This window comes from Mustela nivalis (assembly GCF_964662115.1).
Source record: "Mustela nivalis genome assembly, chromosome: 2".
Lineage (NCBI taxonomy): Eukaryota > Metazoa > Chordata > Mammalia > Carnivora > Mustelidae > Mustela > Mustela nivalis.
Window position 1 is genome coordinate 169,885,333 of NC_139021.1, and position 16,468 is coordinate 169,901,800.

At 38.5% G+C, this 16,468-nt stretch overlaps 1 protein-coding gene across 22 annotated transcripts in view; it reads left to right on the top strand.

Annotated features, from left to right (window-relative positions):
* VTI1A (vesicle transport through interaction with t-SNAREs 1A) overlaps positions 1-16,468 on the top strand; it is a 350,305-nt gene that overhangs the window by 192,703 nt on the left and 141,134 nt on the right. For 17 of the 22 annotated variants that reach the window (XR_014309077.1, XR_014309078.1, XR_014309079.1 and 14 more), the window contains 2 exons: positions 9,866-9,936; positions 10,620-10,681. Coding sequence is in view for 10 of the 22 variants with exons in the window: in XM_082721441.1 (XP_082577567.1) it covers positions 9,866-9,936; positions 10,620-10,681 (133 nt within the window). In the remaining 12 variants the exon portion in view is untranslated. Of the gene's footprint in view, positions 1-9,865; positions 9,937-10,619; positions 10,693-11,776; positions 12,346-16,468 lie in introns of those variants that run through there. The other 5 variants (XM_082721436.1, XM_082721438.1, XM_082721440.1 and 2 more) reach the window with 2 other exon arrangements.

A 16,468-nucleotide genomic window follows, 5' to 3' on the forward strand; every position in this document is an offset into this window, starting at 1 on the left:
ATTTTATCTGCTCCTGATTCCATTCCAGAACAGTGAGTGCAGTGTTCTCCTGTTATGCTCTGTTATGCTCTGAACATGTCTGAAGCCAGGTAATATGTTCTATTCCATATCTGTGTACTTGTGTGGGTGTTGGGAGAGGGGCAGAGGAGAGGTTGGAATGTCTTCTCCCAATTACCTGCTTTTCACAGCAAGAATGAGCTACTTAAATATATTAAATTTTCCACCTCCCAGATTCATTTGTTAAGAATAACAAATGCAGGGGTTCTTGGGTGGCTCAAGTCTTGGTTTTGGGTTCCAGTCATGATCTCAGAGTCCTGGGATCAAGCCCCACATTGGGCTCCCCACTCAGTGGGGAGTCTGCTAGTCTCCTTTTCCCTTTGTCCCTCTCCAGGTTTGTGCTCTCCCTCTATCTCTCTGAAATAATAAATATTAAAAAAAAAAAAAAAAAGGAATAACATATTCTCCTTGCCAAAGTGAACAGAGAGAGGAGAAATGGGTCAGTGGGATGGACATTTCACAATTCTGTATAAGAATTGGCCCTTTGTTTTTTTTAAAAGAACAGAAATAAATAGACTGAAGCCAAAAGGTTTGGATAATTATAATACTCCTTTGCTGTTTGTATAATCTAATACTCTTTTGCTGTTTGTATAATCTGTAAAGAACAGAAAGTTATTTCAGTTCGGGCCATGAACTCACAGCACATTTGTCCGTAGAGTGCTGCGGTTCTTGAATGGGAACAATACTGGAGAAGTACAGAGACCGTCTCCTATCCCACTCCTACCCAAGCTATTGGAAAGGCCTTGCTTGGGCACTGACATTTTATTTGATTTTTTACTTTTTTCATGAATTCCAGGATAGATAACATACAATGTTATATTAGTTTCAGGTGTGCAGTACAGTGATTCAACAATTCCATACATCTCCCAGGGACACTGACATTTTAAAAGTGTACCAAAGTATTAAAGTTCCTTATCACCCGCATTGTAGTGCATTTTGGACTGGACATTGTAAATACAGTTTATTTTATTTGTTTGTTTGTTTCTTTGTTTGTTGCCATAAGGTTCAGTGACATAAGGACTCAGGAGACTTGGGTCACGGTTGCAACTCTCTTGGGTAATTAGCAGCGTGACCTGGATGACCTCCATCCCCGAATCCCTGTACCCTCGTTTGTTCATCTGTGCAGTTACTTTTAAGGTTCCTATTTCTTCTAAAAAATCTGTGTATCTATTATGATACATGTATAGAAACTGACTGCAGTTTCAAGCTAAGTGGCTCCCATCAACAAAAATGTTCTGTGCACCTGCATATATGTCAGGCATTGCACCAAAAATGCTGGACAGACTAAGAAGAATAAGAAATGGCCTCTCATCTTTAGAGAAGGTTATAATCTAACGGGGAAGAAGGAACATAGAAGCCAGGAGTCACAAACTCAGATTCCACGGCAGCAAAGCGGGAACATAAATGAGTGAAACAGGTCAGATGGGGAGGTGGTCAACTGCATGGTATGGGGGGCTCTTATACACAGGGCAGCTGTATCTCAGTCCCTGCCCGTTTACCAGGTGGGAATGGTAACTCTGGGTTGCAACGAATTCCAAATTTCAAAAGAAACTAGAAGGCCAGCTATTTATATGAAATCTGTTTTGTTTTGTTTTTTAAAGTCTTGTTGCCCCCCCGCCCAGTTCAGACATGTTCCATGAAAGCAAAACATGTTTGCTGGCTACACGAGTTCTGTGGGGGTAGCCAGTAGCGACTTCTGAATACACGGATAATTAGAATGTTATACATTCCATGATAGAAGCGGTCGTAGTTCACAAAGGATATAGACAGTGATTAACTCTGCCCATAATGATTGCTAAAAAGGCTTTCTAATTACTTTCCAGTCACTTGTCCTAGTTTATAGCACTTTGGGGGTTTTCTTTGAGTCATTCATTCAACCTAGAGATCTGGGTGACGCTGAGCAGGTCTCTCTTGTCTGCCAAGTAAATCCACGTTTGGCAAATTCCACAAGTGAACCTTTGGAATGTGTTTTGACAGTTTTACCCATTCAGGTTTGCTGCTGCTTCATCTCCTGGCTTTTACATTCTTTATTGAATGGTGAGAAAGGGATGTCCTTCTGCTCTGGTCTTTTTTCATAGAACAGAACAGATTCATTCTCGATTTTGAAAGCAGCTGTAATTAACATGGCGCCTTTTGTGTACCAAGTTCGGTTTGCATAGTACCTGCTCAATTCCAAATCATCGCTATTGGTGATACAGCAATCCACTGACTGATGTCCGAGGGCTCCGGGAGTAGTGTTTGTTAATTATCTCCAGCAAACCAGGTAACTAAAGGGAGGTTCCACTCCTGTGACTTGGATGAAAGTGCTGTTGATGATTTCTTTAATTGCTTAGTGATATATTTGATCATCTTAAAGCAAAACAGAATACATATGCACCTGCTAAGGAGGTAATATTAAATCATAATTGCTAAAAATGAAGAAAGGTGGGCCATGCATACTCTTTTGCTGTATGTCTCTTAAGAATGCTTAAGTTTACCTTCAGTTTATATGAATGTACAGTTTTCTGTAATAATGGCATCATCCAAGTGCTTGTAAATATTTTATACTACATAGTAAATTCAGATGTCCTCCGAGGCCCAGCAGGCTACTGTATGAAGCAGTCCACAGTTATAGACATGGGCAATCTAAAGAGTGTATGACTTGCTTAAAAGCATTCAAGTTTGAACTGTTTCTTGTTTTCTTTCTTGTTTTTTTTTTTAACATTGCCAAGGTGGTGGGGGTGGGGGTGGTGCCCCAGTGATGGGAATACGTCTTTGGTCCTGGTTTGGGCCTTATGCTCTAGTTTGTTTGCATACTGTATGGAGAAAAGAGGCATTAAGATTTTATAGAGTCATCGAGTTCTAATATTTTAGAGGAACAAGGGGCATTAAAGATTATCCAGTCTAAGACTGTCATTTTACATTTAAGAAAACTGAAGCCCAGAGAAAGGAAGTGCTTTACCTAAATTAAAGCTCCAATGGTTACTTCTTATTTTCTTTTAAGTGGATCTTAAAAGCAGGGGGAATTGGGACACCCTTCTAGAGATGATATTTCCATCTTCTCCAGTATAATAACCATTAGCCACATGTAGTTACTGAGCACTTGAAATGTGACTAGTGCTAGAGAGGAGATGAATTTTAAATTTAATTTTAATATTTAAATAGCTCCATGTGGCTAGTGGGTACCATATTGGACAGAGAAGCTTAGGGATTACAATTTTCATCCCTAATTTATCAGTCTACCTTAAAGAAATATGCTACTTCACATATAACTTAACAACCGGTCAACAGTATACTCCTGTTTGTCTACTCTCCATCCTTTGTGCTCTGGTTTTCATATATTTAATTCTACATGTGTTGTTTTATTTTTACTTTATTTGGATTTGAGTTCTGTAGATCCAGATTTCCATCTACTTTCATTTCCCTTCAGCCTGAAGAATTTCCTTTAACCTTTCTTGTAGCTCAGTTCTTCTGGATGATTCTCCCAGCTTTAAATGATCTAAAATTATCTTTATTTAACCTTACTTTTAAAGGACATTCTTACTGAATACACAAGAGTAGGATGACTTTCGCCCCCACCCCACCCCCAGCCCTATGGGATGGTATTCCAGTGTCTTCTTGCATTGTTTTCTGATGAAAATTCAATCCTCATTCTTATCATCGCTACATGTTGTTTTTTTCCCTTCTGGCTGCTTTTAAGATTTTTTATTTATCTTTAGTTTTTAGGAATTTGACAATGATGTGACTAGGTGTGGTTGTCTTTGTATTTATCTTGCTCAGAGCTTGTTGAACTTCTTTGATCTCTGGATTGACTTTTTTAAAATAAAGTTTGAAAAGTTTTGGCTGTTACTTCTTCAAATATTTCTTCTATCCTATTGCTTGTCTCTCGGAATCTCTTCTTCTGGGAATCTAATTGTATGTATGTAAAAGCGCTGGTTATTATCTCACAGATTGTTGATGCTCTGTTCCTTTTTCTTTTTTTTTTTTACCCCAAACTTTGTTTCCTCCTTTAGTTTTGATAATTTCTATTAATCTGTCTTAAGTTCAAGTACTCTTTCCTGTACAGTCAATGCTACTCTATTTGGTCCATCCAGCGAATTTGAAACCATCCAGGTTTCAGATGCTGTATTTTTTTTCATTCTCAAATTTCATTTGGTTCCTTTGTAGAGTTTCCATTTGTTTTCCTAAAAAAAAAAATCTCTTCACCTATTAGGCTTACCTTTTCCAAGAAGTTCTTTAACACCATTATAATACTTGTCTAAAAATCTTTATCTGCTAATTCTAATAAATAAGCTTTCTGTTGGTCTACTTACATAGGCTGTGTTTTCACTTTTCTCTTCCTCCCTCCTTCTTTTGCATGCCTTGAAATGGGTATAGCATTCCAGACATAGTATGAAAAAGGACAGTAGAGTCTAAATTTATTTTTCTCTGAAAGCATTTTATTTTATCTTATTATTTGATCAATGGATTGATCAGATTCTTTCCAAAATTAAGTGGCGTCGGTGTTAAGCTGGATCTCTAATTAGATTGGATTTATCTGAGATGAGGGCACCGCCCCATCTGTACGTAGGCTCCCTTTTTTTTTTCTTTTCCTTTTTCTTTTTTTTCTTCTTCTTTTTTTTTTTAAATCTTACCAGTATTCGATCTGGGAGTGGGTCTGCAGTTGTCAACATTTTGGGTTCATATTTGGGCTTAGCTCCTGATAGTATCTCAAGGATACAGACACCACAAGAATATGTAGAAATACGTGCTTTCTCTTTTTACTAATGAGCCCCTCCTCCACTGCCTCTTGCTTGACAAATTTGGAGACTTAAGGAGAATTACCAAACCAAGCCATTTGTTTTTTTGTTTCAAGCTCATCCACATTTCATTCTGTCCTGCACTCCTACTTTTCCATAAGGTGTCTGAAGGATTTCATCCCTGAGAAGCTTCTCTGCGGCAGTCCTATGCTTAACTCGGGCTCTCATCCTAGTCTCTGCTCACATATGAGGGGCTTGTTCCTCTCTAGGATCTGTCAGAGCTTCCTTGCAGACACTGGACTTCCCCACACAACAATGGTAATTACTTTGTCTGGATTTTTCTTGTTTCTATGAGAGTCATTTACATCTTTCTGCATCCTAACTGGAAGTAGAAGTTCCTCACGTGTCTTAAATTATCAAATAAGCAAAGATGGTAAAGGAAATGTCTTTTCCATTCCCTTACTGTTCCAGGCACCGGGAATTCAAAAGACTCTTCATGTCTAAGTAACATCGATACTGTGGATAACCTACCCCACTCAGGGCATGATGCCAGTTTGTGTCTAAGAAGTGTGCTAAATGCCAATGAATGGCTGACCCGAGCACCCCATGAGCTACTTCCTCGTGGGAAAGCTATGTGTGACTTCCTTTGCTTTCCCAAAGCAATACTTTTATTAATTTGGTGCCCAGAAGTTCCAAAGTCAGGTCCAAAATCCAGTACCCCGTGTTACTAGGAAATAATCACTTTGTGTTTTTCAATTGTGTTTGCTCGTGTCCTACAGCATATATATGAAAGCACATGCTTCAAAAAATAGCTCTTTTAAGGTATTTCTATGCAATCCCGCACCTCAGTGAAGTCTCTATATGGACGATAGCTGGATAATTATGAATACCTTTTACCTGTTTCTAAAATTGCTAAGGAAATTTTGAGCATCAGAAAATAACCTTACCTTATCTTAGTTCTTTAAAGAAGGTGTGACTGGATATTGCACCTTAAAATAATTTGCTGGAAATCACATCCTTAACTAAGTTTGCAACAAGAAAATTAAATGGAAGTGTGATGAAAAATAATCAATTATTTTCTGGTCAGTGCACTGTTTATAGCATAATGGCTTTAAAAATTTTTTAATATTTTTGAATTTATCAGTGGAACATTTTCTGCTTAATTATATTTGAGGCTCCTTCTCTTTCAGTCATGTTTATATTATAACATGATATGAGCCACAGTCAGTTCTACCTTCATATGAAGAATATTTTAATCTGCTTATCTCCAAAACATAAGTCCAATAAATATTTGTTAAAGTTCATTGATGTCAGTCTTATGATGGTTCAAGTGGCATTATTATTTTGAATAAAGAGCAATGATGCTTTATTTTGAATAAAGAGCAATAATGCTTTCCGTGGTACAGGCGCCTCAAGTTAAGTCTTATATTTTGTGATGCCAGGCCAGTCCTTCAGGAAGTATCTTGCTAGATTTGTAGTTTCCTGCTTCTCTCTTCCTTGATGAGGCAGGCAAGCGTAGAGTGCCTGGTGTATATCTCCCAACCAACCCCCAATATCTTGAAAGGGAGAGGAAATGTTAGCCAAAATGCATTCTGCAGTCTGTAACCCCCCAAAAAGGGCCATAGACCAAGGATATGATTCATTCTGGATAATGTGAAAACAAAATCTCAGTGAGTTTGAGTGCCATGCTCCCAGGATAATTCCCAGGACCCCTGTGGGAAGGATAGAAGAAGAAGAGCAGGAAGGAACTTTTCTTTCCAGGAATTCATTTGTCATGCTCATACTGACATGCGGAATTCCAGCACACGACATCAGTTTTGATTTTCTTTTATGCTTCCCATTGTTTCTTACTCTCCAGAAGATCCTCACAGTCAACGAATATAGCATTTATAAAATTTATGATTTCTCAAGTTCTCTCAGTGGAGGCAACATGGTTATTTCCCATTCTAAAAGCACCATGAAAGATTAAAGAACTGAAAACTATAGACTGGGAATATCGGATCCATACTGGTTTAGGCCTACGAGCTCGTGTTCTTTCTTTATTGGAGTTTGGTGAGTGCTTACATCTTCAAGAAAAGTAAACCTAACAGTGTTACTATTTTTTTTTAATAAGATGATCCCTAAATGTCTAATACTAATCTAACCAAGGGTAGTCTGTTTTAAAAATAATCCTTTCCAATTTTGAAAAAACCATATATAACTTTTGATATGTATGCATAACTTGTTTGCATGAATTTTTCCATTCATTCTATAAGTGTAAACATTTCTGATACGCTTGGCCTGGACTTTGCTTTACTGGGGCATTAAAATTGAAGGTAGCAAGTAAGAAATGAAAAAAATAATTCTGTTCCAACAAATGGATGGTATCTCTGTATTAAGACCAAGGCATGTGCACTCTTGCCGATAATATCTCTTCTCTTGCCAGATGGGTTAGGACTTCGGATGCTGAGATATTTCCCAGGAGATCGAGGGAGTGATTTAATACTCCTGGATAGGGCTGAGTTCTTTACGGCTTGTTCTATTGATTCCTCCAGTAGCAGACTATGGATCCATTCAGAATAGCTTTTCCCCTAGCAAACCTGATAGAATTGCGGATCTGTTAGCTGCATCCAGTGTCGACTTCTCCACTGCCACACTTGATATGCTTTGAGAGCAAGGGTAGATCATAAACCTCTCATACACTTCATATACTCCTTTCGTGTACTTTATTTCCATCTCTCATTGCTTCCTTCCACAAACACTGGAAACACTATGCTGGTGACAGGCACAGTGATGATGACCTATTTTCTGTTTGTTTAAAATTATTTATCAGATTGCCATTAATCTTGATAGGAGAAAATATATAAGTAGCATTTTGCTGAAATAACTGAAGTATTGATAATGGCTCTAGATAGTTGAGATTTTGAGTTAAAATGAATTAAGATTGCTTAATTATGTTGCTTAAAGGAAGTCAGTGTCATACTTAATAAGATGACAAAATTGAATATTGCATCATCTACAGAAAAGAAAAATAACAGCTCTCATTGGTTTTTCCTACTTCATTATTGGTTTCATCTTCTTCATTATTGGTTTCATCTTCTGCATTTATGGTGCCTCTACTGGGAGCCACATAGCTTACCCAATGTACCTTAAAGATATATTGAATAGAATCAATAAGAAGCTAACATCTGTCTGGAAGGAGATACTATACTAGGAAGGTACTTCACTGGAAAGAATTTTCAGAGTTAGTATAGGTATCAAAAATACATTGATACTGTTGTATTTAAGCATTTTTTTTTACTTGGATTTTTTATCATGAAAGGAATAGACAGTCCTTTTTCTATTGTGCCATGAAAGACAAACTCTAAGGTAGCATTTGCCCTTTGGCTGCCGAATCTTCACGATTAGCACAAAAGTTCCTAAGCACAAGGGCTTGGTCTTCTTTAGGGGCCATGTCCCCAGCATCTACACCAACCACAGAGTAGGAACTCTTTGATTTTTCACTAAGTGTGTTGGTTCCCATGTATTATGCAATTACATGCATTTGTATGATATCCTATAGCTTTCAAAACATTTTTACTTAGGTTACTTTCATTTGACTATAACCACAGTTTTGTGGGGAAGGTAGGACAGGTATTTTATCTTGGTGATACCCAGTTCCAGTGGGTTGTGGCAGACCTAGGATGGGAGGGGGCTCAGGTCATAACAGTCCACTGGTTCTCTGTATCGATCATCATCATTCAGCAAATGCTTATTATTGCTACAGGCCAGTCACTGTGTTAAGTATTCTAACTGAATTATTCAACCTTTACCCCAGCGCCTTGACATAGTATGATCTTCTTTCTATCATAGAGGCGAAAAACTAAGGCACAATGAAGTTAGGTAACATGCAGGGTCCCACAGCCATTAAGCATCAGCGCTGGGGATGAGTTCCTAGCCTAAACTCTCCTTGTGGCCTTCCCACAGTTTTTAGGATATCCCTCTAAAAAGTTTGTTAGTACACATACATGAGCCCAATAACTGCCATGGTGATTTCCTAATGACTTTATGAAATTATTTGCTACCATTGAAATAGATGCTTGTTGAGTGTTCGCTACATGGATAAGCCAGAGATAACTGTTGGTATAGGTTGTGGGTAAAGAGACAATGCAAAAGAAAAAAGAAGAAGAAGAAATGTGGAAATGCGATAGGTTGCCAGCATTATAGGTGAGTCGGATTGGTCTCCTTTTCTCATGGAAATAGGTACCTCCCAGGTGATGGAGACTGAGTCTGGGAAAAAAAAAAAAAAAAAAAGGTATTCAAGGCAGCTGCATATTTGTCAGGTTAGGACATACCTACAGTCTCGTAAAAGGAGGAGAGCCGATCCGTGCCAGCCAAGTGGGATGATCACGGCAGAGGAAAACCTTGTCAGAACTCAGCGTGTGCTTTTTAATGACTGTTCTAACCTGCCTATTCCTGTATAAATGGAAGTTCTGTCTGCAGCTTGAGCTCTCCTCAACCAAGTGTGAAGTCAGCCTCAAGTGTCCCAACTCAAATATCCACGGCGGCTGAGAACACACTAGGGGAGCCCTTGCTCCAATCCCAGAGAGAGTTCCACTGGCAATAAGGCACAGGAGTTGAGAGTTCAAGGACTATGTATGTAGGACGAGTACTTTAAAATCAAAATTGTTCTAACTGGAGTTTCGCTTGCATATGCAAAGCAATGCAGTAATGAAGTGGGGGAGGTCGAGTAGACTCATTAACGGTAGTTGTAACCCACAGACCCAGAGACTAGATTCCATGATGATAAGATAATAGGAAGGCCTGTGCTCTCCATCTTGGTGGATAAGAAATAGGCCGAGGTGGCCCTGGGCAAGTCCTATCACGTCTCCATCATCACTGCCTTGTTGGTCATGTTCTAGAGACTGAACCGTAAATCCCAGTTAAATCATACCTAAGATACATAGGTAAATGTCTCCAATACTTCTTAAACATTTTCCAAGTATATGAGACGCATGCCCGATACGTAACCTACACTTGTTGAACGTGAACTCTGCACCCACTGCCATTGTGGTACTCCTGGAGGCTACACCCAAAGTCACCTTTCCTCACTCATATTTCCTTTTCCACAGAGCAAATTGGCCAGGAGATGTTGGAAAACCTCAGTCACGACAGAGAAAAGATACAGCGTGCACGTGAACGAGTAAGTAGAAGCGATACAGTTTTCTTCATAAATTCAGTAAACAAGAAGACATAAAACAAAAGGCCTTCAGCACATGCATACACAGTAGCAAGGACATAAATAAAAGTGTATAAAAATGGCAACGGTATATGAGGGATGTCGGAGATGGGGACAAGAAAAAAAAGAGCATGGAATCGAGAAAGAATAAGCTGACTCTTTCCTCATCCCAGAGTGCCCCCAGGTAGATATTTTATTTAGCTCTATAACTGAGAAGGTCATGAGGGAGATTTTGGAGTATGTCAAGTCTTTCAGAGTGAAAGCTGTGAAGATAATGACGTCTCCTCCTCCTTCAGTTTATTTCCTTTCCATTCGTATTTCTAGGACTTCACACCTTCAAAATTGAATTTTAATTACGAGATGTATATTCAACTTTGTCAGCCTGCGAGGTATTTGCTTTTATAGCCAGTTCAGGTATCCAGTTTAATGCTCCTGGGATTACCTATCACATGTAGTTTTCTAAATCTAAGAATTTTTCAAAGATTTTATAGCTATCAAGATGTATTTTAGTCTACTTAAGTATTTATTGCTTATTGGATTTTCATCCATGAAAAAAATTTTACTGATTCTCAAGTACACTTTTCAGAGCGATCCAACTGCATGACATCTTGTTTTATTTTGTTGTAATGCTACTTTTCTGCTCCTAGCTTCGGGAAACAGATGCTAACTTGGGGAAAAGCTCCAGGGTTCTGACGGGGATGTTGCGAAGGTAAGAACAAGGTAGGGACCTATCTTCCTCTCTCTCCCTTTTTTTGAAATGATGTTTTTCTTTTAGTTGCAACGGGGCATTTTCCAGCCATGCGAGCCTCTGCTCTTAGTACCCTGTGTCAAGACCCTTTTGAAATGACAGAGCACTGATACTAACTCTTGTTTGGACAGGAACACATACTGAGTAACTTAGATTAGAGAGAAGGATTGAGCTAGGGGGGGTTACCTCAAGCTATGGAAAAAATTAGGGTTAGACATGAAGTATTTTTTCATAGCCCGAGGAAGTCCCCATGGCAGGAGCACACTGATTTTATTTTCTATGTTGATAGCCTCCTTCTTCTAGAAGGAATGCGGGCCTGCCAGTATCAGGAGCACACTCGGTATTAGCTGTGTTTTCTCTCTGTTGCCTTGTTTTCATTTCTTTCAGAGATGCTATTTGGGGGAACTCTTTTGATTTTACATATATTTAAAGATAATTTTTAAAATTTAGAGATTATCTGAATAATCTGAATTCCCATGTGTGAGCAAACAAATGTTAATGTTTTATATTTGTCACTAACCGTTGACTGATGGAAAATATTGGGGAGAGTGTGAAAATCAATGAATGAGTGGGTAATATTCCGTGTTGTGTATTTTTCGGGGGGAAGTGAAAGTGTTTTCACTGTTCTGATAATTAGAGCCATTTTTTACGTGTATATATATATATTCCACATGGCATTTTCTTACATTTGGAATCTACCAAATAAGATTATCATTTAGCATAACCTTCACTTTGGGACTGTAGCTGGAAATGTGAATGAGGAATGGTGAGAATCGCCTCTAGGATGCCTTCGTTGGGGTTTTAAAAAGAGAAATCCTTTGGCGTTGATACTATGGGGACAACTGTTTTAGAGTAAGCAAAGTCGTCTCTGATCACGCATCTGTATGTAATAATTTGCTAGAAGTATGTTTGCGGTGTTGGCGATGGGCGCACAAGAACCAATCAAAGGTGTGGTGGCTTGGTCTCCATCAGGCTGATCAGTAGCGAGCCTGAAGTTCCCAGGACACTTCCAACCAACAGGGACCTAACTCTCCCACGTCCCCGCTTTTCCTGCAGGCACAGCCCCGATTCAGAACCATAAGCCACCAGATTCTCTGCTTAAGAGTAATATGTAAATGACCTAGAAAAACTCAAAATCCACAGAGAAGTGGCAATTGAAAGGAATGCTTCAGTGCCTATAGACAATAAAAAAAGAAAAAAAAGGAAAAAAGTCCTCTATTGCTTCCCTGGGAGGGCCCCTGCGATGTGAGCTGTAACGAATATTCTGCATATGTCTCCATTTTGTCAAATCTCATTAAAGAGTCCTCTTGCTTTATGTCAATTGAGCTGTCCAGAAATCATTCATCATTTTTAGTGTAAAAAAAAAATCATGCGGTTATTTAAATAATATCATATTAATGTTAAAGTTCAGCTGTCATTTAAGGGTACGGCTTAATCAGATGTAGCATTTAGGAAAAATAGTTTATTCGGGCTCTACGTGGCTTTCAGGTTGGCAGATTCAAATAAGGATTTATGAGTTTCTAAACCAATGTATTTCTGTCCATGTTTCTGCTTGATGTACCTCACCCTTTTGTGCAAGACACTGCAGACAGTTATTTCAACAAATAAAGCATCTCCTCATATTGTGTTTGAATAAATTTGCAAGTCATTTAGAGAGGGCGAAGCACAAACACTTCTGCAACCTTTGACTGGGCTCTCTGTAGGACAATTAGACTAACGCGCCTGTTTCATAAGCCTATGGAGGAAAGTTACTCTGCGAAATCTACTTAGGGTCCTCTTTGTAGGCCCGCTCAGTCGATCACTGACGCATCTCCTTTTGGGATCTGTCTAGGGTATGAACAGAAATAAAAATCCCCAGGTGGACCTCACCTTGCTATGGTGAGCCAAGGAAACCCTTAGCCGCAACCCCCGACCCCGTGCATATTGGTGACTCTCTTTTTTATAAGACTCAGCTGGGATCATGGTATCAGCCAAGGTATCCAGATACTCTTCATCAGTGCTGTAACCAAACTGAGTCTCTGGGGAACCAAATGCAGGTGGTGGTTCTGTTCCGTTTTAATTACTATCCTACGTGGTCGACAATTAAGTTTGGACTTGGGAAGAGGTAAAAATATTTTATCAACTTCTTCACTTCATTGTTTTTATTATTCCCTGGGAAACCAGTCTCTAGAGAAATGGAGCCAGCTTTTGTGTACCAAAGTCTTTAACTGAATGTTCTGATTTTGCTTCCTCTTTTACATCCCTCCCGTCCACGCGGCACTCCCTTCCAGCACCAGGGAGACTTTGTTTCCGAGACAGAGATCGCATTCTCTTTCCGAAACCGCGTAGCTACATTGCGTGTCAGTAGATGCTTCTGATTTAAGTAAAGGTATGATATCAAACCACATGCCCGTCTGTCACCTTCACACGTGTAAAAGAAATTAACCTTCTCTTTGTGCGGTATAGGCGTTTGCCTCCATACAACGTAAGGTTCTTGATTCTCATGTGATAGATTCTATATGACTGGGAATATTCTACAATATACTAACCTGTGGACTTAATCTATTTAAAAGAAAGATTGCTGATTATTTTTATTTTTTTAAGTTTAGATCGTTTTAAATTTTGTGTATTGAAGGAAAATGTCGTGCTGTGGCCCCTCATTTGGGTCATTTTATTTGTTTCCTTAGTCTTTTGGGAAGACAGGTGAAACTAATGGCCTATCAGTGCCAAGGTCTGTATATTATCTGTAAGACTGACCAAAAAGCAGATAGGGAAGTAAAAATGAGTAAGTGGCAGCCACCACCATTCATGCTTTTAATTACTTTTTTCTTTTTATTACTTTCACATGAGATAAAAATATATATATTTATTTATTTATTTCTTCCTCCCCTCCTCCTTCCTCCTTCCTTTCTTTTTTCTGCGATTCACTTCCTTGGTAATTATTTAATGCCTGTGTACAAAGCCTTAGGAAATCCTCGAGTGAGACCATTTTAATCCTTGCCTTCACTCTGCCAGAGAATATTGACTTGGGAAGTACTGAGGGAGAGGCACCTGGGTGGCTCAGTCAGCTAAGCTTCCAACTCTTGATTTCAGCTCAGGCCATGATCTCAGGGTCATTCAGATAGAGCCCCGAGTCAGGCACCATGCCAGGTGTGGAACCTGCTTAAGATTCTCCTTCTCCCTCACTCTCTGCCCCTCCCCCACTATGTGCTCTCTCTAAAAAAATTAAAAGGAAAGAAAAGAAAAAAGTCCTCGGGGAATTCCTAAAATTAACGTAATTCTCAAGGAAGGTCTTGAAGATTCTGCAACTCCAATGAATGCTTACTGGTCATTAAAAAGGATGCTAAGAAAACAACCAACAGAAAATATCATTCAAATAGCTGTAAAACCAATACAATTCAAAAGTTTAGAGGTGCAGGAGATGATTTATCAAATCATAAACAAGTTTTGAAAGGAGCTAAACATGCAAAAAGTATTGAGACCCATCTAGTTTAATGAGGTAGCCGCTGATTCAACCAAAATAAATAAATTATTCTTCACGTAACTACACTGTATTACCAAGAGGAAGAAAGCAAAGGAGAAAATTGGTCCATTCGAAATTATAACAGTGAAACTTGACATCAGATCACAGATATCGGTGATTTCCTGGAAAGTAATTTTTCTTCTGTCTTGACAGAAGATGGAGAACTAGCTAGGGACAAACTGCTCATTTCCTGACTCTGTAGACAGAGTTTGGAATAAAGTGCTATTCAGATAATAATGAAAATGGTCACGAAACAAATGGCCATTCATGTGGTGACTGGGGCCAAAGAAATGAATTTTTCATTGACTCTCACAAAATGTGATTATTAAAACTGCTTGTCTTAAAGCGTCACAAACAGTGCTGAGCGGCTCACATGTTGCCTTTCGTGCATTGGCGTGTCTGTGCGTGTTTGTGTGTTTATTATTTCCTGTACAGCTGACTGGGAAGTCTTATTAGAGCAAACAGAGCTGGCGGTCGGGGAAAATGAAGATAGAACTTTGCAAGATTTTCAGTCAGAAGACAAAAGAGCTCGTGATTCTTTTATTTTCCCTATGCCTCTGAAGAGTGAATAATTGATCAGTAATCATATATTTGTTTCTAAACGTAGCTGAATGATTTCTTGCAAGTATAATAGTTATGATTTGAGATCTCCTTTGATGTAAATTTGGAGAACACATTACAAAATTTATGTTGGCTCATCGACTGCATGTTATTTGCTGGCAAAGGGCTTACAAAAAGAAACAGCATATGTTGTATTTTTTTAAACATCTTTTTCTATAGGATTACCTTAATATCAAATAATTTCCTCTCTCCCACACAGGACCTTTATGTGCCCCTGCCGTGTTAAATTTTTTTCTAATTAAAAAAATCAGAATGTTTCCTTCAAAAAGCAAATTCTTGTTTATCCTTCCAGCGTGCACGTAATAACTTGTTTAAGCAGGGAGCTGGTGAGCAGCCTTTTGTAACCCATCTGTAAGATAAACAAGCCAGATAGTATTAAAGTCAGCTGGGGCCTAGCCAGCACTATTCATACGTTCTTATTTAATACTTGTACTCTTATAAGAGCTACCTCTGAGTCAGTCTGGGGAATAATTGCCACCTATCATTGCTATCACATTTTACCTTTTAAACATGGTTTTGTTGCTTTGGTAGAATGACAGGTAAAACATCTGGAAAATTTTAATGTACTGTCAAAATGATTCGTGAGGGTAAGTGTACCAGAAATAGTAATACAAGACCAATGTAAGCATTGGAAATACACATTTTTTTAGTAAACAAACTTATTCTTAAAGAAATAGGCTACAACTCAGTGTTTTGTTTTGTTTTGTTTTTTTAATCTTCTTTGAAAATTCATGTTCCTGCCCCACTCCTTTTTGCTCAGGAAACATTTTGTTGTATTTTAATTTTTCTTATTACAATATCTAAAAATTCAACAGTAGAGAGTTTCCAGGACTCGTAAGAAGGATGTCCTTGAGAATTTACTCAATTTTTTTGCACTGAAAAGTATGTCTTCCTTTGCAGTCTCTTAACATTTACATTTTCTCTTTTCTTGCTTTGCTGCTTTTCTCTGTTTATCCATTATTCCTTTTTTTTGGCCTGTTTTTGCAAGTGTTGAACATGAACTCTGACCTTAAATTAATATAACAAAATCCTAACCTCCAAAATATTCTTCAACTTTTAATCAAGTGTGTATTCATTCAAGAATAAAATGATTGGGAGCCTGGGTGGCTCAGTTGGTTAAGCATCTACCTTTGGCTCAGGTCATGAACCCAGAGTCCTGGGATGGAGTCCCTCATCAGGCTCCCTGCTCAGTGGGGAGCCTGTTTCTCCTCCCCCTCCCCTTGCTTGCATACTCCCTCATGCCCTCTCTCTCTCTGACAAATAAAGAAATAATATCTCAAAAAAAAAAAAAAAAGAAAAGAAAGAATATCTCTTTTAAAAAAAGAATAAAATGATTGAATTTGCTGCAGATTCTTTAGACTTAACAGATTCAGGATCTGAGATTAGAGGAATGCTACAAAGAGAATTTTTTAAAAAATAATCTTGGTCCTTTTTAGGTAAGTTCATTACCATCCACTTGACTCATTGCCTTTGTCCAAACTAAATAATGGCATTGGATTTCTTTATATGTGTCTCCCTTTGACACCAGTCTCATAGCTCCTGTGTCAGACATTTAAACACAGCATCTAAAGTTATCCGTCAGTGACAACTCTACCAGCTGCCTGTGTCTGACCCTAACCATACTT